General features: G+C 36.9%; 1 protein-coding gene across 1 annotated transcript in view; it reads left to right on the forward strand.

Annotated features, from left to right (window-relative positions):
* traf4a (tnf receptor-associated factor 4a) overlaps positions 1-4,190 on the forward strand; it is a 35,617-nt gene extending 31,427 nt beyond the window's left edge. Inside the window, exons 6-7 of the mRNA XM_026282673.1 lie at positions 597-752; positions 1,979-4,190. Coding sequence (XP_026138458.1) covers positions 597-752; positions 1,979-2,611 — 789 coding nt within the window. The 3' untranslated portion in view covers positions 2,612-4,190. The remainder of the gene's footprint in view (positions 1-596; positions 753-1,978) is intronic.
* Positions 4,191-26,761: the final 22,571 nt, after the last annotated feature.

Here is a 26,761-nt window from a genome sequence, read left to right on the forward strand (position 1 = left end):
CTGAACTAAATTCATTGGGGCTTTTTAGTGTCAAATCAACAATCTGTGTATTTTGCTTTGTAATTAGTTTATTATTAATTAATTTGTAATAATGTGCACATTGCATTTCTGTGGATGCATTAAATGGCTTTACAATTTGGCTGAAATGAGGGATCATAGGAGGTGGCTTAATTAAGTAGCCCACCTTTTTGAGTATGCTTCATGTTGTAAACGTAGGCACCCGTAGGTTGAAACAGAAACTGGTTTAATTTCCTCTTATGGAGGAGGATTCAGGATTCATGCTTTTTAATGCGTCATTTTTTTACTTTATGACTAATATTTGACATATGCTTTAATCCAAAGCCTAAAGAAATATTTATCAGTGCTTGTTTCCTGGGAACTGAACCCATGACTTTGGTGTTGCTAGTGTCACGCTCCAGCAGCTACAGGAACACGAACACGAGCGCAGCGACTCTTATAGATGATCTCATGATGATTTTATGAATCCATGCATATTTTAGTTCTCACGCCTCAGTGCTCAAGCTGTTATTGCTCCAGAAATCACAGCTCAACCTACAGATTCACGTCAATGCTGACTGTTGTCTTTCATCCCTCAGAACCACCAGTTCCACTGCCCTCGCTTTCCCGTGCAGTGTCCTAATCAGTGCGGCACCCCAAACATCGCACGTGAGGATCTGGCCAACCACGTGAAGGAGAGCTGTGGCAGCGCACTGGTCCTTTGCCCCTTCAAGGATGCCGGCTGCAAACACAGAGTGAGTCCTGCGCTCTAACTTGACTGAATTCCTGTGCTGCCTGATGCAGTTTTCCTTCCTCCACACCTGGAAACATTGTGTCTGTGTCAGTAAAAATTTATTTGAAGTTTATAGTATAAGACTCTTTTTAAGGATGGGATGTCTGCTATGAGATTTCATCTTTGCTAGTTTTTGAGATGAGTGGAGTTTTGGGGAAATAAGTTTCATGCATTTTGCAGGCACCACTGCCACCTTTATGACATGTTACCGGTCTTCTGTTTTTACTTGCAATATATAGACACAAGAGTTTTTTTGTTTTGTTTTTTTAAAGAAATTATGAATTTATAAAACTATGAATGTGTCACTTTTAAATGAACAAATAAGTCAATATTTAAAACTGTTGTTAAATTTACAGTGTTTAAAAACTTAAATAATTAACTTTTCAATAATTTATTTACATTTGTACTTTTTTAACTAATAAAGTGAAAGATTTAAATGTAACTAATATAATTAATAAATCGCTTTTTTAAATTAAATATATATTTTTCACTCTTCAAATTGGCAAATAAACAGACATGGTTTATTTAAAAACAGAATGTTGCATTAAAAAAATGCATTAAAAACAGTAAATTACCTAAACATGAATTTAAAAATAGTTTTAAATGTCAGTTTATTTGTCATAAAAAAAATATATATATATATATATATATATATTTATTTACATTTATACTTTTCAAATTATCACACTGATACATTAAAGCAATAAGCCCCAAGAAGCCGTGGTTTACAGTTAATTTATAACAGCTAAGTTGTTAGGCACGACACAAAGCAGGGCTTATTGCTTTTATATATGGTTATTCCATATATGTAGTAAGGTTTCACGGAATAAAACAGAACAAATAAAGTGTAATGATAAAAATAAAAACATTATTCTTCCATCAAATAATGTAGTTCCTTAGAAATAGTTGTTGTTACAACAAAGTGGTGACCAAGCAACACACAGAAGTAAACAAAGTTTTACGTATGTTTCTAGTGTAATTAACAATGGCTTCGAACGCTGGTCAACCTATCAGAATCAAGGACCAGAACCATCCGTTTTATAATGAATTATTGATACATTGATTTGTGTCAAATAAAGTACGATGTCTATAATGCAAATCAAGGTTTATAGTTATGCTTATAGCGTCATACAGATTAAAAAAAATGGCAAGTGAGTTCACACTGTGCTTCTGTGCTCTGGTTTCTAGTGCCCAAAGATGGCAGTTGGAAGACACCTGGAAGAGAGCACAAAGTCCCACCTGACTATGATGTGTAGTCTGGTGGGACGGCAGCGGCAGGAAATCATGGAGCTGAGACGTGAAATGGAGGAGCTGTCGGTGAGTCATGACGGCGTTCTCATCTGGAAACTGACCGACTACTCGCGCAAGCTGCAGGAGGCCAAACTGCGCAACAACCACGAGTTCTTCAGCCCGCCCTTCTACACGCACCGCTACGGCTACAAGCTCCAGGTGTCCGCCTTCCTAAACGGCAACGGCAGCGGCGAAGGCTCGCATTTGTCCATCTACATCCGCGTGCTGCCCGGCGAGTACGACAACCTGCTGGAGTGGCCCTTCTCCTACAAGGTCACCTTCTCCATTTTGGACCAGAGCGACCCGTCGCTGTCAAAACCTCAGCATATCACGGAGACCTTCAACCCTGATCCCAACTGGAAGAACTTCCAGAAACCGTGCAGCAGCCGAAACTCGCTTGACGAGAGCACGCTGGGCTTCGGCTACCCCAAGTTTATCTCACACGAGGAGATCAAGAAAAGGAACTACATCCGCGACAACTCCATCTTCCTCAAAGCTTCCATAGAGATCCCGCAAAAAATCATGGCCTGAGGCTGTGCGAGTGACAATTTGTCTTGACGTACGTCTTTGTGGACCCTTTTTCCTGTCAGAAACTCTGCCGAAAGACTCAAAGAGCTGAGAGAGCCGAGCTCGTCTGTCTGGTTATTCGACTGGGACCCACGTAGAAGTGTTTTCGCAAAGTCATCACTTTTGGATTTGCTTTCTAACACTCTCTTCCTCAATCTACAGCAACGCCTTTGGACATTCAGTAGTGCCTAGAACAATTAATTTTTAAATGTTATTTTTAAAGCACGATTTATGTTATTTCTCTCACAGATGTCAAGTAAACGATGGAAGCGGACTGCGAAAGGCTATTCGTAAGCTTTGCACTTTGAGAATGTTCTTCGGAGCTCTCTGGCATTCAGCGTACTACACACATTAACCCTCTTTTTACCCTTTTGTGTACACGCATTCGCCCGCCATCGGTCCTTGAAAAGAAACTCAATGGAACTTTTTCCAGTTAAACTAGTTTTACGTAAACTAACAACAACAGCTGTGAACTAAATGTAGCTTAACTCGCTCTAGCGGTTCGAGACTTGTTCGGTGCATTGTAGTATTTGATGAGTCAGCATAAGGACCGACTCCGAGGTGCTAAGTTTTTCCGTTAATGTACGATGGAAAATAAAGATCACGCACTCCGGTTCGGATCGAAAGCCATGCGAGAGGTTGTTTACATTCAGTGTGTGAGGATCTATGACGCGGACCAGTTTTTTTTTTGTACTGTAACCTGAATTCTTAACCAGCGTGTGAGGGCTTGTTGCGTTTCGACAGACGGATGAGCGAAAGGAACCAAATTTTTTTTATATGTGAAAAAAATAAATGTGAGCAAACTATTTTGTGTCATAAACGGAGGGTGGTTTCGAATGTGAACTCTGGACTCACATGCTCTGTTGATTCTTTCTGTTCTTTGTCTTACTCTGGCTGATGATGAATAGAAAGGTGCGGACACTCGGGCGTCCCAAAGCGCGTCGAGTGCGAGGGCGTCGTATTCGAGCGGCGCTGGTAGCCATGGTTGCCTGTTAAAGCAGCATGTGAACGAGAAAAGAGTTCTTCCATGTGCCTGAGGAAGATGAGCCTTGTGCAATATGGCTGCCATTGCTCTGTAAAGACCAGAAGAGGACTTTGTCGATACTTATTATATATTATATGTGAATACTAATAAAAAAAAAATGCAAAAGCACATTCTTCTTCACATTTAATCTCGCTACGATACCAGCTGATATTTTGCAAGGATTTTAAGAAAACCTGGAAAAAGAAAAAACAAGACATTTTTTTGCAAAGATTCTGTATTTTACGAAGTTCTTCAGATGTTTTCTACAACACTTTTTTTGGGCTGTACGTTGACGTTTTATGGACCCTTTTTATGTTTCTTCTCTGTGGCATTTGCTCAGTCGTTTTGTTTTCGTCTGGTTTGGATTTGTCATATTATGTCTGTATTATTTCCTCTTGAGAAGTATTTATTTTAAAGCGCCATGGCATAAGCTTGAAAAGAAATGGTGCAGATGTTTTTATATGTTGATTTGATGATTGCTTGTCGAATATCACTTGAAATAAAACAATATCTACAAGATCTGGTGTCTGTTTCTCTCAGTTTCTGTTTTTTGACTGTTGGCCATCTCAAAGTTTCATGGCCTGCAGTCGCAAATGTTTACCAATCCCGCAGGAACCGCCCACAAGACCAGCGACACAAAGCTTTTGTAGAAGAAACAAACCACAGCTGACTGAAGAACAGCATATCCTCCAATTTAGTCTCAAACTAGTTCTTGTGAAACGTTACTGTCCATAGAGTAGAATCAAATAAAAGTTCAGCCAATGTTCCCACGATTGTGGAAAATTTGGGGGAATAACAGCGAGTTGGGTCTGGAAAAGTAATAAAATGGAAACTTCTATTGTTAATATAATGTTTTCTAGTTGCAGTTAGATAGGAAATATTGCATCAGCTGCTCCATTTGAGTGCAATCTCAATGAAAATTAGTTTTATAAAAAATCTTATCACAAACAGCTAGAAAGTTTATGGAAATGCATTGGTGAAAAGGTGTGGAAACCATTTACAGCAACAGTTTGGCTGAAATGTCTCACAATGAAACAGCTTTCATTTCATTCACTCTATTTCCAAGCAGTTGTGACGAATGCCAAGTCTACACAAGTATTTTTTTATGGCTTTGTTTTACTCCAGTAAGTGAAAGGGGGCTGTATCTCATTACTACGCTCACATCACTGCTCCATGTGCTGATCTCCCCTGAGACGAAGCAGACACGTGCTCAACTTTGATGTTGTGCCGGAGGTTTTCTCTGGACTCTGTATGGGTGTATGGGAGGTTTTTTGAGAAAAGAAGGCCTATAAAGGCATCTCAAGTCCTCCAAAGGAGAAAATATGTTCGATTTATTAAGACAGCCCTGAAAATTCACTTGGAAAAACTATGTTGAGGCTTTCAAGTTTGTTTGAAGTTTGTGGAAGGGCAAATCTCACAAAACATTTTCAAGTGGCATTGATCAGATTTGTTTAAAGATTTTAATCTTTATAATAAAAAAAATACTAAATTGTTTCTAGCTAATCAAAAGTTCAAGATATTAATAATGTCTTTAAGAGAGATTTATATCTAAAATAAAGGCTGTCCTTTTGAACCTTCTGTTCATCAAAGAATCAGAAAAAACTGAATCATCATCAAAAAAATCTTATATATATATATATATATATATATATATATATATATATATATAATATACACACACACACACACAGACACACTTTAAATTTCTTTCAGACATGAATATGGGTATTTATAATGTACAACTTTGAGAAATCATATTTACATATTTCTTCACATTATGACTGAAAGAAGGTATTGAGTGTGTTCTGAGAAAGTTTCTCCATCCATATCGTTTTTCCACCACGGGGCTGAGCACAGAGTTATTTAAAGTTAACTGCAAGAACCCAAAGTTGTACTGATGGCCCCTAAGTTTCCTGGCACAGGGAGTTCAAACAGCAGCTCCTCTAGGGCAGAGCGCAGTGAAAATAGTAATGTCTAATTACACATTATGGAACATCATGCATGTTTCCCAGTCGGAGTGGAAAAGTCACGTGCGATGCAGACCCCGGCGACAGTGTGGCTCACTGATGAAATAAGTCAACAATACAGCCTGTCTTTCAAATACAAGGACTAAACTCTGTTTGTGTTTCTTTTGGTATACTTAGGAAGCTATCGAACTGACATGCTTTACTCCTTTTCACAGAGCCAAGGATGCAGCAAGATGCAACTACGTATATACATGAAAAATGTGCAGTTTCTAGTGGGTGGTTAAGTAGATGCAAGGGTGTTCTGAATTGTTACTAGATGTTTAATGGGAGATTGACCTGATGGATGACATGCAGTATAATGCGCTCCATTCATCTCAATAACAGTAATGTTTTTATTGGACAGATTGTGTAATATGTAAATTAAGCATGTCAGTGGAGTTTCATCTGCTTCCAAAAAGATGTGTGTTTTTTCAGAAGGGTCTGGGCTTGGGGCTGTCCTTGGATGTTAAAACACTTTGAAATGGATGTTCAAATCACAGTTGATGATAGCAGGGGGTCAAGAGCTCTTTCTATTCTACTCCGTTTCCCTTTCTCCATTTCTTTCTCTCCTTCACTCAATGTATCTTTTTTTTTTCTTCGCCAAAGGTGCCAGTCTTTTCCATGCACGAGAGAATTTCCACTACCTCATATATAAACACGCTCTGATGGAGGTGTTCTTGAAAAGGTGGTCTAAACAAAACAGTTCAATTCTCGATTTCTTTTGACACCAAATTGGAATTTTAAACGTAAAACATGTTACATGTTACACCAAATGTTGTCCAAACTGGGCTAAAAGAGTTCATTGGACAAACAGTTTAATATTAGAGAATATTGCTGATATGTTAAAGTGTTAATGCCAACACTCTGCAGCATGAGTAAAGTATGCTGTGACTGTAATAGAATTGATGTTTTGGTTTATTCATTGTGTTGTTGTTTTGTTGGCAATGTTAATTAGTTGTGTGTTGACGTTAAGAGCTCATCTTTTTATGTAATGATGTTTGCTGTTTGCACCGTTGTTGAGGCCCATGTGTATCTATTTAAAACTGTCTTCGCTGTGCAAGTTGTTCTTGTCTTTAGAAGCAGAGTTCACTTCATGTTATCTATATTAAACTGTGAGAATGCTAAAATAACGTGAAAAGTGTTTTGCAGATTAAAACAGAAATTTCAAATAAATATAGATTTTGTTTTATTGACAAGTTTATTTTTATTATTATTATTTCTTTTTTTTATTTGACTAAGAAATCAAATACACTGCTGGATAATAACCAATAATTTGAATTCTATAATGTTTTTCTTATATTTTATTAATGAGAGTTTTATCATTTATTTATATACTACAAAGTCACAGCATAAGGCAGAATAGTTTATATAATGTAATAAATGAAAAGTCAGTTAATGATCGTGCATGCATTGTCTTCACGCTTCATCAGTCCAACTATGCTTTTGTCCATATTAGGGATTTCCTGGCACGTCAAAAGTTATTACTTTTATGAGTCAAGTTTTGGACATTCTGCGCAAGAGCGCCCTCTGGCTATGAGTATTTATGAAACAGGCAGGACATGAGAGTGTTTAGTGCTCCGTAATGTTCACATCGTTTTGGATGTGAATAAAACATCAGGTCATGCACAGAGTATCCTGTCTAGATTTATTCACACTGACTCTTGAAAATCTCTATGTGTGAACACACTTGCCCAAAAATAGTGTGAGAATTCACTTGTTTTTCACTTGATCTGTGCATATTTCTCTTTAGATTCAGACAAGGAGACTTTTTCTCTGGACAAAGCAAAACTATGGATAGCAGACTCATATTTTACCTGGAAGCAATGATTTGAAGTTAAAAATGTCTTAATGATTGACCTGTTCAATATAAATACAATTTATTCAATATGATATTTTTACAGACTTTACAGAAATTTCCAGAAAGTTCACTTTGGCAAGCTGTTTCGAACTCCTGAAACTTGGCCTGATATTGTTTGAAAAGACATCACACCAGTTCATTTTTTTAATTTAATTTAATTATTTTATGATTCTTTTAATTTTTCAGGTATATCGGGATTTTAAATGGATTTTTGTTTAACTTTTACCTAACCTATTTTTTTGACAGTGCAAAGAGTCAACACTATTCCCTCTGAGAACTATAGCAGCATGCATACATTTACATTTGTTCTTTGACGTAAAAATACTGACAAAATGAGTAAAACTACAATATCCACTTATTCCCATGAGCATGACTCACTTTCTCTGTCTCTCTCTTAGATAAGAATAGACATTGACTCGTGATGTTTTATCCGCAAACAACAGTGTGATTACGCACTAATGTACAGCGATGCAGCTTTTGTGAATGCTTTCAAACAGGATTTCTGAGAGCAGACATCATGTCTTTTTCAGTAAGTTTGCGTCAGTCATGCTCTCTGCTCTTTTGTGGAGGACACTTTATTTGGGTGTGAGAGACACAATGGCATTATCACAGGCTGTGGGCATGAGTCTCATCCTCGCAAAAGCTGGAGATGGGTGAGATGCATCATTGAGCTCTTGTTTTAGATTATAGAATAAATTGAATTGCAGCACTTCGACACATAATTTTTTGAACTCCTCTCAGCTGAAGTGTGTATCCCTGCTACCTATCCTGTAAATGAACTGTAACTCATGGAAAACAAGCTTTTACTGACGCACTGATGAATGTGTCTTTTCATGCTAAACTGGGAGTTGTTTCTTCCGAGCCTGGAAAACTGTTGGTCAGAAGCTATGTAAGATTAAATAAGGTAGTGTTGCTTTTAGAGTTGGAAAGAGTTGTGATGTGAAGTTGAGAGATGAAGGACAGGTTGTTCAAAGAAAACTAAAGTCTCAGTTTGGGATTCACAAAAGCATTTTACAACAGAAAAGCTCAGGGGTAAGAAAGCTCACGTCTTTCATCAAAAATGATATCTTCTTAACTTGTGTTGTAAAAAGATGAACAAAGGTCTTATGTGTTTGGAACTATGTGAGGGTGAGTAATTAATGACAGAATTTTAATTTTTGGGTGAACTATCCCTTTAAATCACGAATCAAGCAGTTGCTTATATATGAAGGAGTACAGCCACACTGGTGATATTTTAGCTAGGCCTAAATTTGTGGGCTGAAAAGGTCAATTGTCCATTGCAAATATTGTAGCAGTGTATGAAGCACTTTCAAACGAAGTGCTTTGCTGTTGTTCAGTTTGGAGAATTCATGTGACCAACTTGAACTTGAAATCTGCATCATGGGGAAATGATTCTTATGGAAATGACTGGATTTTTTTCTGAAAAATTTCACCGAGCAATAGTAAATGGTAAGTAAACTTTTTTTTACGCTAACAGTTGATATCATCTGTAACTATATTTACAATGGTAGCAATATGTGCATGCTGAATACTTTGCGCCCTTTCTAAAATCCACTTAAGTGGTAAGTGTGCACGCAAAACTATGCGCACTTTATGAAATCCTGTATGGTAAGGGTTATGTGTATTAGCTTCATTCCCTTTCTCTGAATCGGTTAGACACCGGTACCTTGGGCTCCACTCAACTAGTTTCTCTCTATTAACACACTGTTGAGCGTTCTCTCCCTTTCTGAGGAGTTAGATTACTTGCTCAGTGGGCTGTTCTCGTAGTAGTATTAGCAGTGCTTGAGAGCGCACTATGCCCTTGTTGAATTCTGAGTTCTCCTTTCACGTGAGAGTTGAGTTCTCTGTTTTCCCAGAGCAGTGTCAGATCAAGCTTCCCTCTCAGTTGATATTTACTGTTAGCCACTCCAGCATTTATACCATAGATCGAATTCTTGACTCTAGAAACTAATTGGTTTTGGGATGCACCATTCTATCTATGAGCTGCTTTTTCAGAGTGTTACGAGAGCCCCTTAGAACGTTATCCTAAAATCCTTGTTATAAGTTTTCACGTGAAGTCTTTGCACACTTTCTAAAATCCACACTGTGGTAAGTTCGCGTGCTAGTACTCTGCATTCTTTTCTAAAGTCCTATATGGTGAGGGCTTTGCACGGTTGCTTCATGCCCTTCCTTGAGCTGGTAAAAGCCCTATTCATCTTGGGCTCCACTTCACCTATGTATCCATTAGGATACTTATTTAAACAAGGTGTTGCTACTAGGGATCTGTTGAGACCGTTCCTTCAGCAAGCTTATGCGAGAGCAAGCAGTAGCACCTGTGTGAAAGGCCAAGACTTAGTATGATGCTAGGTTCTTGGTCATATCCCCTTAAAGGAATATATTCTTGATTCCAAACCTTGAGCTCTACCCCGGGCCCAGGAGTCTGGATCTAACAGGTACGTTTGGGTATGTAGCATAGGCCTTTGTCAGTAAGGGATAAAGTCATGGACAGCCTTCTAACATCCCAGGGGCAACTCCCATGGAAATGGTAGAGTTGGTACTTAGTGTTCGCCATGGTTCTGCCCTGCACTCCCCTCAGCATGGTCGCATGGGTCTACCATTCCCCATAGTGACCCCTAGAGGACGCAGTTCAAAGTCCCATTGAAAGGGAACGTCTCAGGTTACTTATGTAACCATGGTTTCCTGAGTAGGTAACGAGACACTGCATTCTCTAGGTGTCTTGCCATACTTTGGATGCAAGCTTCAGACAAAGAAGTTGATCACATGTTCTCCCGGCACCTATTTATACTATAGTAGCACCAGTAGTGAAATCATGGGCTGTCGCCGGCCAACGTGTTGTAGGTGTTTTTCCATATATGCTTTAGACAGGTTTCCCCAAACTCATGCCATCAGTTAAGAAGTGATAATATGAACTGGCTTCAAGTTGGAATTAGCTCACTTTCTGAATGTTAAACTGGAATAGCAGAAAGTATTTTAACATCCCAAAAAATGTACAGGCATCACTTTTAAGTACCGATTTGTTTAACCCTCATAATGCATTTGAGTCTGTTCGCATTCGGAAGAGATGCATAAAGATTTCTCAAAAACTGTATGGTTTATAGTAACGGAACAAAAGTTTGCAAGTACTTTAAGAATTCACTTTAATGCAAATCATTTATGCATGTGTTTATGATAAAAAATAAAAACCTTACAATTCATGTTTCTGGTACTTTGGATTTGAGAATGTATGGATTACCATTAGGTAGGACTTTTTTATTATTATTATTATTATCTGTGAAGTTGTGTTAGTGTCAAAAATATATTTAACCATACCCCATATCCCACACATTTTTGGGACTGAATTTTTTTCATTGTGAATATAAATATTTATGAATAATATGAACATCTACATCTCCTGAGGAATCATTGCAGCATGACTAATTGATCACTTTTTTCATATGAAAGAGAAAGTTTACACACCCACACACACACGCACACAAATGTTTGTAAACTTTTCAGAATTAATATTTATGTTTTTGTTGCTGTTGTTTGGTTATGTATGTTTCATAAATTGTGAGCAGTTATGAGTTATAAAGTCAAAGGAATTCCAATGGGGTTTACACGGGTGATTCTCAGATTTGTAAAATTTCATACAAGTGTATGAAATGGTCAAATAAGATTTTTCATCATAAAAAAGCAGTGAGGAAAAAAAATGAATGCATTAAGAGTTTGTATTAATGCCATTTAATAAAATGTATGCCATTTAATACAATGTTTGTAATAATGCCATTTAATCTTTTCTCTCATAAACCTGGCAGATGTAGCTATTAAAAGAAGGCAAAACAAACAGTGAGAGTGAAAATCTGCAGCAGATGGTCAGTGGAAGATGATCCCTGAACACTTCCCAGCTGACCTCTCCACACCGCTCACAGCATTCAAGACAGGAGTCAGACTTGACAGTCAACACCTTCTCTGTGTCTAGGGTTTCAAACCGGCGAAACTGCTGAGCTTGCAGTGTAATTTCTGTATATGTATTACAGCACAATTTTCCACTGAACACGTCTGTGTGGGAATATTCAGCACCTCCCTCTGCTGTCAAACAATCGTCTGTGACGAGGCTCAAATAACACTGTGCTCCAGACATCTGTCTTAGTCATATTCTAATCTGCATCTGTTTGAAAACAATGAAGGGAATAAATAAGTTAGATAAAATAAGATAAAATAAGTAAATAAATGTATTTTGAATCAATATGGACATATTACATAGTACATCTACGGTTAGGTGATGTCCTACTCAACAAAATTTGCTGGATTTTTTTTTCTGGCTGGTTATTCAAATCTGGCAGAGAAAGCAGTTACGGTCTCATGTTAAAGAAATGACGAGTCACAGTTGAGAGCACTTACTGTTATGACTGTCTGTCTGTGAGAAAACCTGCCAACAGGGAAGGGTAAAGAGAAGCGGTTGCCAGGGTGAGGAGACTCTTTTTCCATCAAGCCTGCTTCTGATTGGCTGGGTCCCCGTCTGAGGGAAAGGAATCCTGCCAATTGGAAACAATCAATGTTTTGTTGCCGGGGCTAAAACATTTATTGGCAAAGGGTTTGCCCCATAGGTCTAAATGAATACAGCTGATAGTAAATTCAGACTCTTATATTATCTGAAGTGCTTTTTTAGCAGGAAACCTACAAACGATTGTGAAGGTTTGAGATTACAGCAGCTCTTTTCTCCTGAATGTCATTTATTTACTTGTCATCAAATTATTATTATCATTTCTCTTTTTGTTTAGTGGTTATTAAATCATACTTCAGCATGGACTTCAACCTTATTGAATATACAGTATGTTAATAATAAAGAAAGAAAGAAAGAAAGAAAGAAAGAAAGAAAGAAAAGATTTATTGGGACATTCAGTCACAAATCTAAATTTAGTTGCGTTAAGATACGCTTCAAATCAAATCTAAGTAAAGTGGCAAGTAAACCGCATTGCACTTCAGTTACAAGTGTGGAATATTGGCTATATTTACATATTTTATTGAACTGGAGCCACATGACAGATGAATCCACCCTCATTTAAAAAGCCAAGCATGAATAATAGTCTCTTTTGGGTTGGTGTTTGATGACTCTTTCTCTGGCTGCTATGTATTGCTTGTTGACAGACTCTTGTGCTGTCGTCTGGGCCATTGTGGTTAGACAGCCATGCTGATGAAGAAGAATACATTTTACAAGGCCCTTTGTTGGCTGAACCCCAACATCCCATATGCCATTTTTCTTAATCTTAGCACCACTTTTACTAGATTTCTTGAAGGAGACAACCAGACACTCCCAGATAACACTATTTGCAGTGAATCTTATACACAGTATGTCAAGAACTTGTCTAAATCATATTTTAATAAAAAAAAGGTTAAAACAGAAAGAAAATAAATACATAAAAATAATAAAGCATTGTTTACTTGTAATCTAATATAATAATATTATATTAATATAAATATTATGAGTTATATTACATTTATATTATTAGTATTATATAGAATAGAATACATAATCATGATTAGTTTTTATATTTTTATTAAATGTTATTAAAACATTCATTAAGATTTTTTTTATCTAAATATTTCATATTCATTTTTACATTTCCCCCTCACTAAAATTTCTAACAAAATGATACATTATTCAAATATGAATAAATTATTTAAAAATGAAGCATTTCTGTAATCCTTGTACAGTATGTATAGTGTTTTATACGCTTTAAAACAATAATTGTGCTCCCATAAGATAATTATCATTAAAGGTATGGTTCACTAAAAAATAAAATATAATAAATAAGGTCATGTTGTCATGTCATGTCAGCTTGTATGAATTTATTTCATCTGTTGAACACAAAAGAATACATTTTGCAAAATGTTGGAGAGCAAACAGTTGATGGTAGCCATTTACTTCCATAGTATTTTTTTCCCCACTGTAAGCGAATGGCTACCGGCAACTGCTTTGTGTTCAACAGACAAAAGAACATTTTGAGGGAGAGTAAATGATGACAGAATTTCCATTTCCTGGTGAACTATCTCTTCAAAGTATTACACAGTAAGAATCTATTGACAATGTTCCTTCCCCGGTTAAGTTTGTGTTAACCTTGGCCCTCCCCTGATTCAGTGCCACATGTTGTCCATCCACATAGATGTTGAAGTGTACAGCTATTTCAGACGGATAATAGCACGGACAGCATTGTACCGTCAAAAAAACCCGACACTGACTGCATTTGTCTAGCTGTCGTTTTAGCCCCCGGCTGCTCTCTCTCTCAGAGACAACGACAACTAAGATTACACGATGTTGAAATAGAGCGCTCACAATTATGTGACGCGTCTCCAATCAAACATAAACTGCAGTCTATGTGGATTACTCAGTGCAACAGAAACCTTCCAGGAACCAAACCTGACAATCAGTAAACAAGCTTCCTTATTGTAATGAATTAATATAAGTAGTCTAATGTGGAATGATAGTGTATCTAAATGTCACCCACACTCATGCCCAGACACAAACTGCCAGTTGGGCATGAGTAATTGAATAGTGAGCGGGATCTGAAACAATAGATTTAAACTGCATTAATCCGTTGCCTGTGACAACATTGAATGGGTCGGCCGTGGAGATGGAAACGGGCTTCCCCAGATTCATAATTACATGTAAATCAGCAGCGCTGGCTTATAATTAGGCAGAAGAATTAAGGTTATAAAGGCAGGCCTCCAATTAATCCAATTCAAAGGCAGTGTGTCATATTCGCTGATAGGGAAGCTTTTATCAAGGCAGGTCATCATATGATACTTCTTTGAGGGTTTGATGGTTTTATGAGTCTCTTCTGGAGTATTTCAGTCATCTGCATGAAGGGTGGGTGGCGTTTGTGGCTGGAATGAGCAGGCCAGCCCCTGATTTGGGACCATTGTCTGTGTGTTTATCACGGGTGGGGTCCGTAGATCCAAAGACGGAGTACATCTGGAGTTGTGGCCACATCGCGGAGCCAGGCGCCAGAGCTCCTATCCATCTGCCCTTCCCTTCGCTCTGTTTTCTTGCCTCCCATATGCTGCACATGCAGGACGGCCTGGGACACGCTCGCTGTTTCCATGCAATGAATCAAATCCCTCGTGAGGTTTGGAATGAGTGTGCCAAACACATGTCAGGTTGGAATGGAAACGTCACTCTTTGAAAGGGCCGGGAATGACCAGAAAAAGAAAACTGTAGTCTAGACACACCAAAACACCTCTTCAGTGATGGCCTGTTTTTCATTTCTGTTTTAAAATAATTGATCAAGGTGATACACATTTTAAAAAAGAAATAATAATAATAATAATCACCATACTTTTAATCAAAATTTACATAGAAAGTCAAAATAATGACATGTATATAAAGATTAACTTAAAATGCCATATATGCACGAGATAAAAGTCATAAATGATCAAATTGACATGCTATTCACTCATAATAGACATATTGTAGTCAGTTATGAAATACAGTCACAGTTATGACAAAAATCAAATAAAAATGACGTCATAATTGACACACAGTAGTCAATACTGATGATTGTGAGATCATATAAATATCATATGTCATAATAATGATCTCATCTCATAATTTAAAAACATTTTGTCAATTTGTTTTAACAATAATACATTTTTATCTCATAATTTTGACTTTTCATGTTAATTATATTTTTCTTGTCTACTGTAAATGGGCTTCGGTAATGCTGAATCATATAATAATAGCCTTGCTAAAAGAATATTATTAAGAATTTTATTAAAGATATAATTATTAAATCGTTTGCCATTTTCACAAAACTACTTAAATATTAAAAAAACATTTGCCTGCCAAAGTTATTTAGTGTGGCCTACATATCTTACCCTGAAAAAATAGTTTTAATATTTAAATGTATTACATTTTAAAAGATGAGTCCATTGATGTGCATTCAAAGTGAGAGGAAATGGTGTGCTCACTTTTTACTTTGTTTCACCATTTAGAGTCATTTAATGCAAATGTATTTAAAAAAAAAATTAAACAATAAGAAACTAACATGAATGCAAATAGTTTTCATACTACACTTAGAAAGAAAGTAGAACATTTCTGTAATATTTGACTGTTTTTCAGGCAGGCACACATGTCTGCTAATTGTTCACAACTCTATAAATCAATTCTGATTGAGTTTCGGGAACAAATCCAGTCTGTCTGTTTCAAATTAAAACCCAGCCATGTGTTTCTGGAGAATTAGTTGGATCTGCAAAAAAATCCGAAGACAGCCAAGCCCACACCATTGTCTTGAGTGACAGACTGAAGCCTCCATCTTTTACTTTGGGAACTATGATTACAGTTAATTTGCCTTTCTGCATAGACATAATGTGATTATGAGAGGGACTGTAATCATTGTCATGGAAAACTAGGCCAAGATTTCCATATAGAGAAGAAACGAAAAGTATTTTTGCATTGATATGACATGCATTCTTCTTATAGCTCATGCATATTCTCCGTGCCAGCAACTGGGCTCATATTTGTCATATTAGTCAGCAAAACCAAAACAGAGGAAGTTGCTCTGTAAGGCAAAGAGGAAATAGCCAGGAATGTGAAGAAAAACCCACAAGGGGAGAGTAAATTAGATTGTGGAGCCATCCAGAACTTCTAACATCTCTCAGGATGAGCACATTTAAGAGACACCAGGGAATGCCACGATGAAGAGGAAGACCATCATGCTACACTGAGCTGCTCTGTGGCTCGGCTCTAAATTACTGGCCTTCAGTGGTCCTCAGATCCAGTTATAATATGGATTAGGGTGAGGGAGGTGGGCTACAGTTTAGGAAGCTAGTGTGGAGGAAGGGTTACGCCACGTTTTGTCCCCATGTCTACGGCTCAGGAGGAAGCCCTCCATCACCAGTGTGCTTCTTAATGCTGCAGTGCCTCAATGCACAGTGTCGGATTTCAACACATGGAGCACATTATCCCCGAGCTGGAGCACACTTCCATGCCCACTTATGACCCACCAACCCTTTTTGTGTCATTTGGGGCTTTTTATTGTTTTCTGTGCAAACAAAGAGTAAACTGAATGTTTTGTGTGGCAGGAAAGGGCAAAAGGTTACTGGTGACAGACAGTAGTTGGTCAACAGACTGACCGAAACAATCATTTGCAATAATGGGAATTCCAATTGCTAAAAGGGACTGTCTTGTTTCAAGTGTCACAGCTTTCTCAGACAGTGTGCATCGGCAAAAACTACATGTTTTAGTGCAGTGGTTCTCCTTTTTCAATCCAAGACCCCTACTGTCCAACACAATATTCAGAGGAAGATATTTATTCTGATAATTATGTAGTAGCATAGCAAAACTACTTTTTGATTACAGAATTTAAGAAACACACGTTCCTTAATAAATACAGCAGCATATGTAAAATATACACATTTTACTTTAAATAATTAAGTAGTTTTTAATATCATTGAAATAATCTTGGAAGTCTTCCAAGGACTTCCTAGAAAGCACCTTGCCACTTCTGGACCACAGTACCAAAGAATTATGAGCAAAGAAAAATTAAGGCAATAGTAAACTTGCAGATGGTACAGTTACATATTACTCGCTTAGGGATTTATATTACACTCTATTATTAAAGGCTAACAGTAATAGGAAGCTATGAGTTAACGCCTTACTCAAGACTCAACAAAAGAGGTTTGTGAGCTCAGTAACTCTACACTTTTGTTACAACTCCCACTTGAGATTAAAATGAAAAACTTTGAGTAAGTAACCCAGATTCTTGAAGATGACGTGTAATTCCTCTGCCCCCAGTGTCAGCAAACAGAATTACAAGAATAATTTTCAAACAAGTTTTGCTGAACTAGATAGATAGATAGATAGATAGAGCTGTCCTGTTTCCTGTTGTAATCAGTGCAGCACAGAATGCATCCTGCTGTAGGAGTTAACAAAGAGAACAGCACCATGAATGCTGGGGAAGTGCAAAACAATCTGGGTACCATCCTTAATGAAAGCAGGGGGTGGCCGGAACGCTGAGATAAAATGATGAGGACACAAAAGTGATGGACGTCATCTGCTCATGAAGCGTGTAATTAAACCAGCAGCCTGCCTGTCTGCACCCCTGCAATTACTGCCATTGACAAAAACAATCCTTTAGATAAAAAGCGGAAGGACACTCACCTGTGAGTGAGGGATTTTTTCTTGATCTGTTTCCTGTTGTTATTCCTCTAAGTCCTTTATCCTGTTTTCCTGTGTCCCCTGCCTCCAGCAGACTTAGGGAGAAAACTCTCTCATCATATATGATCTATTGCCCATAGTAAGAACTGACATACATAGTGTATGTGAACATCCATAAAATTCAGTAAAAAAAAAAAAGGCAGAGTACTAAAAGAGACTGTTTAATTGATTATTTCAAGATTTAATTACAGTACAACTGAGTAGCCTATAGAGCAGGTCCTGCAAATAATAATAAAATAAATAATTTTCTTATTTAAACCTATTTAAACGTACTAATGGTCAAACACTGGGCATGCTATACATGCATGACAGGAGAATTGTAATATTTTTAAAATTTTATTCATAATCATTTTTGTCATAACATTTGTTTTTTGCACGTAATGTAATTTGCATGTAATTTTCACTGCTTTTGTATTTTATTACTATTTTATTTTAATGGTTTTTAATGTGTAACGTAAAAACAATGTATGACATTGGAAATGATAATGATAGAAATTAGAAAAAAAATTAAAATTAAAAAAAAAATTAAATTGTAATAAAAGTAATTAAATAATATAAATATGTGTCCTAAATACAAAATAATATAACCTTTTTTTGTATAATTTGAGAATATTAAAGCATGATTGGAAGTGATGCACAATACAAATATAATATTTGAAAGTGACATTCTTTTTCCACCCAAATACGTTGATATTATGTTTAAATCATCTCTTTACACACAGTAAACTACTATGGCTTTTTCATTCCAGAGTTTAAATTCATGGGTGCGAATGTGTTTCGACTGGCTCACAGTGGAGTGCACCGAAAAACAAGCTCCCATGAGTTGTTTTACGGCTGTTATGTGTTACTGGAGCGGAATCCACTGTAAATAATACCATGGTGTGCAGTAACACAGGGATTACCTTACCATGTGTAAAACTCTACAGATTTTATGATCTCCTTTTTGATATTTAATGCCATAGCAGGACACTGGGATCTGAAGGTCACTGCACTTGCAGAACAACTGTATTAAACAACATTTCTCACAAAGAGCTGTCATATTCCACATTGTTACACACTTTACATTTGGGATGCAACTCATCTGTTATGTATTTTAATCAGCAAAATTTAGTTGTCTGTTGTATGGGAAAATATTCAACACTTACTTGAAATCCCCAAAGGTGTGAATTCCTGTTAAAATGACTGGATTCCGTCCATGAACAGATGCACAGATGTTTTTCACGGTAAGTGTGTGATTGGGAATCAGAGAACTGCTTTTACGACTGAGAATAAATTGCTTCATTTCATAAATAAATGAACAAAGGTTCTTGATCTTGTTAATTGTAAGCACTTTCTGCAGGGTAAATGAGCAGATCCAATAAATGGATGCATTTTATAATGTTCAAGCCCATTTACATTAAAAACAACAAAAAAGCAACGTATAAAGCTGTAATGAGTTTGAGTGTAATGAGTGTTTTAGTATTATGTGAATATAAAAGAAAGTGGTTGCAGTAAATGCAGACTGTTTTCTGCTGAACTGGCATCCATTAAAAAAAAATCAGTGAGTTTTTGAAAGTTTCACCAAAGCAATACATTTATTAATGACATTTTAGCCCCTTATCCATAATAATGCTTCCTCCAGTGAAAAAGTCCATCCCCTGTTAAATCTTACATCAAAATCCACTGACATCCTGGAGTTTCTGTAGTGTAGTGGTCATCACATTCGCCTGACACACGTGCATGCAAAGGTCCTTGGTTTGAAACCAAGCAGTAATGCCTTCGGGAAGTTGTGGCCTAGTGGTTAGAAAGTTTGACATTTAACCCTAAGGTTGTGGGTTCGAGTCTCTGTCAACTGAGGTGCCCTTGAGCAAGGCACTGAACCCCCCAACTGCTCCCTGGGTGGCGCAGTACAAACGGCTGCCTACTGCTCCGGGTGTGTGTTCAATGCTGTGTGTGTGCACTTTGAATGGGTTAAATGCAGAGCAGGAATTCCTAGTCACCATACTTGGCTGAATATCATGTCTCTCCTGATTCAGACAAGATGATATTTAAGTAGAGAAAGCAATATTATGAATAGAATACCTAAAGGGTTAGTTCACCCAAAAATTTAAAATTCTGTCATTAATTACTCACCCTCATGTCGTTCCAAACCTGAAAGACTTTCGTTCATCTTCAGAACACATATGAAGATATTTTTGATGAAATCCGAGAGCTTTCTGAGCCTGCATAAACAGCAACAAAACAGTAATGTTTCCAGGACCAGAAACGTAGCAGTGACATTGTTAAAATAGTCCATGTGACATCATAATTTTACAAAGCTTTGAGAATACTTTTTATGTGCGAAGTCGGGATCTACATTTTTGGATTAACTATTCCTTTAAATTTAGCCGGAAGAAATTATTAAAAACGCCTTGATGATGAATTTGTCTTCAAACACAGTATTCACATCACAGGACATTAATTGATAGACAAAAGTTGTGTTGTAGATTATTATCATGTTTTTATCAGCTGTTTGGACTCTCATTCTGACGGCACCCATTCACTGCAGAGGATGCACTGGTGTGCAAGTGATGAAATGATACATGTCTGCAAATGTGTTCCAATCAAGAAACAAACTCATCTACATTGTGGATGGCCTTATGTTGGATACCTTTTCAGCAGATATAAAATTTTGGATGAACTATTCCTATTTCCTTTGTGGAAACCATGATACCTTTTTTTTTGCATATTCTTTGATGAATAGAAAAGAACTGCATTTTGAAATACAAATCTTTTGTAACATTGTGTTTTTTCATGTCTTTTTACATCAGTTTTATGTTTTTGCTGAATAAAAAAAAATAAATTCCTACAAAAATCTTACTGATCACAGACTTTAAAATGTTAGTGTATATGTTTCATCTTGATGGAGTAAAGCAAACAATCCAGAATACTTCTGATTTCAGATTTTAAAGCAAGAAAAGAGTGAAAGAAAAGAAATGTGCCTGACTGCCATTTGGCGCGCTCAGCATCTCTGCGTACATGACTTGTGTCAGCTGATCTTATCTGCGAGATTCTTGATGCACTCAATAAGTGATATGTCAAGGACCAGTGAGAAACCGCGCCATAAGTCTGTAATGGCCCTGAGGGGGTGTAAATTTCAGCATGATGAAAAGCGGGTCTGGGCTTATTGTGAGCTGCCGAGGTTGTAGTTAGAATCTCTTTGTAGAAATTGAATGATTTGAGAAGAAGGGCGATAGAGGTGACAAATCACTCCCTTTAATCAGCAATGACCCATATTCCTTATGAAGGGGTCGAAGGTGACATATTAACCCATCCAACATGGGCCTTGAGCACACATGCTCTACCATACCATGCACTTCTCCCGGGCCCATAAAGTTGGTCTGTTTAAACAGAGCTGTTTGCAGATTCGAGCCGGTTCCAGTAGTTCTCGCCACCCACAGAGCTCTCACAATAAGCAGAAGGTGTTGGGAGCCACAGGGCAGGAGGGAGTGACGTAACCTGATCTGCTGTTCGCCAGCACGCAGGCAGATTGATTTCAGCCTGCAGATGGACAAAGTGCTCAATCAATGAAAGGCCTTCCATCCAGCTGGCCACCGCTGACCCCTCACCCCCAGCTAGGGCACTCTTCCTGGGGGCCATACGCCCCCTGCCTTTGCCCTAACACCACACGGAGTAGGGACACACACACACACACATGTAAACTTATTACCATAGCCTTCTGTTAGCAACAAAACAAGCCCTATTTTCTGGTTCAGCCAATGTTCTGCTGTTAAAAGTTAAAGTTAACTTATTTCAGTTCTGCTGTAAACTTCCTAACCTAGCTGGAATAGAAGACATTTCAATATTGCTCAAAATGCTGCTGTGGACGTGAAATACCCTTTGCAACATAACCACTTTTATAAAAAAATAAAAAAATAAATGGTTTGTCTATGCTTCGATAGATTTAAGAGCTCATAAAAAGAATAAGTGTGCTATTATGATGACAACATACATGATTTAAATAGCTGGCATTGACATCATCACTATGCTACAGCCAAAAATAAATACTGTGCATAAATACATAAATAGAAATAACTATCAATAAAAAAAAAATTATTTGGATTAGGTAAGATATTTTTAAGAAAATATATTTATAATGGTGCATTACATTTTAAAATGCATTTAAAAAGAAAACAGCTGTTTAAAAATGTCATATTATATTTCACAATATTCCTGTTTTACTGTGTTTCTGATTAAATAAATGCAGCCTTGGTGACCAGAAGAGAATTCTTTCGAATGCATTTAATAATAATCTTGGCAGCACTAAAGTTTTGAACTACATCAGTATGTATATGTGGTCCTATAGGACACTTTTTATGTTAATTATGGTATCTTTTTTTGTAAATAAACAAATATCTATCAAAGCAAAACTAATCCAGAATATAGTTTTAAATGGATGATATGGCTTGTAAGCCTCATCACTTGACACACAAACCTCAAGCATGAAAAAGAAAAGAGAGAGAGAGAGTTCTTTAAACACAACAAATAATGGTCACCCTTTATTTTAAGGTCGAATTCTCGCTAACAAACCATTAACTCTGACTTTTGCCTCAATAAAGTCCTAATCTGCTGCTTATCAATAGTTAGTAAGGTAGTTGTTAAGTTTAGGTATTGGGTAGGATTATGAATGTAACATGGTCATGCAGAATATGTGTGCTTTATGAGCAAAACATTAATCCCGTAACAGTAATTGCATCATTTATTTACTCTAAAATGCATGCTGGGAACTCTCAAACAATTCAAATTTCAGTAATATGAAATTCTTTGTTCAGACAACTGTGACTGACTAGCCGGGACAACATTTCTTGGAATTCTGTTATTCTGAGACGGGTTTATATGTAGTTTCAAGAAAATTGCATTTCTTAGTATTTGTAACCTGTAAAATATATAGTTGCCGTTTTTAATAATACCATCTCCTACCTCCCAGAAAGAGAGAAATTGAAGGGAGAGCTGAATGATGCCAGTAAGTGACAGTTGCAGATTTCCCTGTCCCTCTCTGATGAGCAGATCTAATCAGTGACAGTCAAATGGCCATGTGATGAACTGATTCATGCAGCAGAGAGTCTGGACATTTACAGGCATATTTAGATGCACCTTTGCCCCCCGCAATCCATGACTCATAGCCTCGGAGTAAATGATATTCAGAATGGACAGAAGATTCCTCAAGTTTTGAGTATCACAACACTGGCATGCATGTTAATAATAATGCTCATTATAGATATCAAGACCACACAGTGCTGTTTTCCACCATAGTTTCTGACATCTCTCATATTTAGCCTAGCACTCATCAATCAGCGATGTACTGTAGCATACTTGATAAGTGCTGGGAGTATGATGAAGATTTGCCTTTGAACTGCTTCATGAATAAAATATAGAAACAGTAAAGCCCCCAAAGGGATAACTTCATTATGCCAAATATATATATATTTTTTGGCAGTTCTGTTTTTTCAAGCTTCAGGCCAATTTCTCTGAAACAAAGCCGCAATCCACTAAAAACTACATCATTTATTACCTTTAATAATAGCCATACATCCCAGAGCCTACTGGAAACACTCACGTCAACTGCAATCTCAGCACCTCCTTCCCCCACGTATAGCAATTTTCCCCGTATTCTTCTTCTTTCTTTCCCTGGACTTCTTCTAAAAAACTAAAATACAGATAACAAATGATGTGTAGTCAAGCTTGGAACGGTATTACCCGAAAGGACTTGGCTGAGCTCCAGAGACCATTGTGATGAATTAGAGTGCAGTGAGAGAGACTGGATGGAGGGATGGAACTACATACTGTAGATATTGCTCTCCAGTGTTGATAATTCTGCATTTTCTAAAGTTGGTTAATTTGTATCTAAATCCTCATGGGTTGTGATCTATATATTGAGGTGATTAGATGCTCTGTGGACTCTGGGCTCTGCCTCAGGAGCGTTTGGAGGAGCTTTAGGTATGTGCTCAAGGAGGTGCTGTTGGCTGCCAAGGCTGCCAGTCGGGCCAGTGCATTCACTCAGACCCTTCAGGCCTGCGCCAGCAGCATTTGGCAAGAACTCATAGTCTGCTTGCTCGGAGTCCCAACTGAACCCCTCTTACTGCCTTAGATAACTGATTCAGCCCTAGACTCTCTGAGCACTGCACTACAAACTGTTCCTAAAAGTAATTTTGGATTTTCATGGTGGCTCTCTCATGTACTGTATGTTTCAATAGTCCTGTTATTCCATGAATACAACTCCCATTCAGCCCAGTTAATAAAGTTATTGTAAATAAAAAAATATTTATTTATTTAAAAATAAGTTGGAAAAAAAGGACTGAATGGAAATTTGAATGGATAACTCCTGGAATAAATACTAATATATAAAATATATTTTTTTTATATTTTAATATAATATTTAGAAATAATATTTGTTACTTACTGTTCAGGAATTGGGGATTTGTAAGATTTTTTATTTTGTTTTTAATAATGATAATGTTTTTGAAAGGAATCTGTTACTTCATTTGTTTAATAATAATATTGTAAAAAGTAATTACAATAAAAAACTGTTTTCTTTTCGAATATATTTTTAAATTTTATTTATTCATGTGATGGAAAAGCAGATAATTTTCAAATGCCGATTTTACAACAACAACAAAAATATTATTATTGTTATTATAATTATTAACACTGAAAACAGTTGTGCTTCTTAATTTGTTTGGGGAAACTATGATATATTTTCCCCTCAGGATTCTTTGATGAATAAAAAGTTAAAAAAATAAATATTTTGTAAAATTATAAATATTGCCAATTTTGAACAATTTACTGCATCTTTTGCTGAATAAAAGCATTAGTTTCTTAAAAAAAACATATTTTGAACAGTGCATGTGAAATATGTTAATAACAATACCTTTAATAATAAATTTCCCGTTTACCTTTTAAATGTTGCGTATTTACTTTTGTTAATTTAATATTTATTGCTAGTCAGTTTTACAAAACCACACAAATAATGGTTAAACTCTATTTAGATCACATGTTGTGTACCAAATCTTGGTAGCATGGTTGCAAAGAAATGCAGGCCTCATAAAGATAAATGTTAAACAAAACTGATAACCTCCCGAGGCTGACATTTTCTGAAGGTTAAGAACCTCATTTCAACTCTTGTTGAAAAAGAAAAACGTGCCTCCAAATCAGAAACACAGCGAAAGATGGTTAGCATGCTGGAAACTGATTCGAGTTTATAGGCATTGTGGGCTCAACTGTACAGACCCCCCTCAGGGTCAGTGAGGCTGGAGTGTGAACGCTGCATGTTACTCATTCATTACCAAGCGGAAAGTCTGTGCGCCATAATATGAGCTGACAACTGAGTCATAGTGTGTGAGTGTGAGTGTGTGCATCGTACATGTGTGTTTGTTCACTAAAGAGAGCAGGTGAACTTGATCACCCTTTAATCCTATAAGCATTATAATGGCCTATAAGAATGGCGGTGGAGACGCTTGATTGCTATTGTCATTTGAGACCAAGAAGGTCCACAATACCTGTCCATTTTTATTCTGAATGGCCAGAACTGAAGAATGATGTTTTGTTTTCATTAAAACGGTGTAGTTACAATTTCCACCAGCAGGGGCGAACTTTTTTGAGACAAAATGAAGTATAGTTTCATATAACAACATGAAGGATCAGATACGCATCTGAGTATATCATTACATGTGATGAGTGAAGTTATTGTGCTGTCCTGCAATCAGGAGCATTCAGGAAGCCTTGAGAGGTCCGGCCGAGCTTTAGAAACCGAGCACAGGAAGTGAGTGATTGATGAAGTGCGGTTTAATGTGGAGGGAGTCAAATAAACACTCTTTCGCCACGACACACTTCCTGCTCTTCAGAGAACTGTGTGGGCCGCTCCGAACAGGCAGGAAAGCTGAGTGGACATCTTTTGAAGCTTTATCACTCATGTCAGTGAGCAGTGCCTAAGTAAGATGAAGCTAAGGCAATCGTTCTCCTCTCTGAAGATCAGATTGGATGGAGCGGCTTCAGTGTAATGGAATGACACTGAGTCAGAGGAATCTCGCAGAGATCAGCGCGCTTTCGCAGCTCATGGTGGTCTGTAGATCACAGGCGCTTGTGTAGCTCAGCAAAGACAGGTGCTGCTAGCGATAGCTCAGACTCTGCATCTGCTGCTGACAGGGAAACTCTTCCACTCGGCTGGAAACCTGCAGCAGGTTCGAAGGCTGGACGACTCATTCCGCTCCGTTAGCAGGATATGAATAGGACAGGAAGTTGTAATCCTAGATCACAAAATTGCCTGAGGAGAATCTGAACTGTGAACTCAACAGTGTTGACAGACAGAGGCTTAAATGACAAATGGAGGGGTAAAAGAGTCATGTCAAAGTGGTGGGTTGAACCATTTGGTAACTAAACTTTCATAATTATTTACTCTACAACTACTATGATCAAAAAGTAAAATATGGACAATTGTTTGTAATTGGGTATTTTTTAACTACAGGTATGTTTATACTTTTTTTTCTTTTTGTTAAATAGTCATTAATTAATAATCGGAGTATAATAACCCCGCCCCCTTAGCGACATATTTAAAGCTACTAAAGTTGAGTTCAACATTCCACACTTAATTTTTTTTGGTTAAGTGCATCATCTGGGTATTTTAAGTGCACGTTTTCTTTTTGGAGTTTTCACACTACTCGCACTATTTATACTACAAAACACACAAAAAACTACAAAACATACATTTATTTTTACCCTTTTACTGATCCAAAAATGAAAACTCATTAGAAAAATATTCACTTTTATTAAAAAAAAAATATATATATAGATACATTTAGACATTTAAGTTTATGAAAAGTTTATTTGGTTACCGATTACAATTGTGATATAAAACTGATTTATTTAGAAGAAAAATCAAGATAAATACCACTTTTTTGCTTGCATATCCATCATGTCCAATCAAGCTGTAATTAGTCATTATGCAAAAGAGTGAATATATATATATATATATATATATATATATATATATATATATATATATATATATATATATATA

Source organism: Carassius auratus, chromosome 15, assembly GCF_003368295.1.
Source record: "Carassius auratus strain Wakin chromosome 15, ASM336829v1, whole genome shotgun sequence".
Lineage (NCBI taxonomy): Eukaryota > Metazoa > Chordata > Actinopteri > Cypriniformes > Cyprinidae > Carassius > Carassius auratus.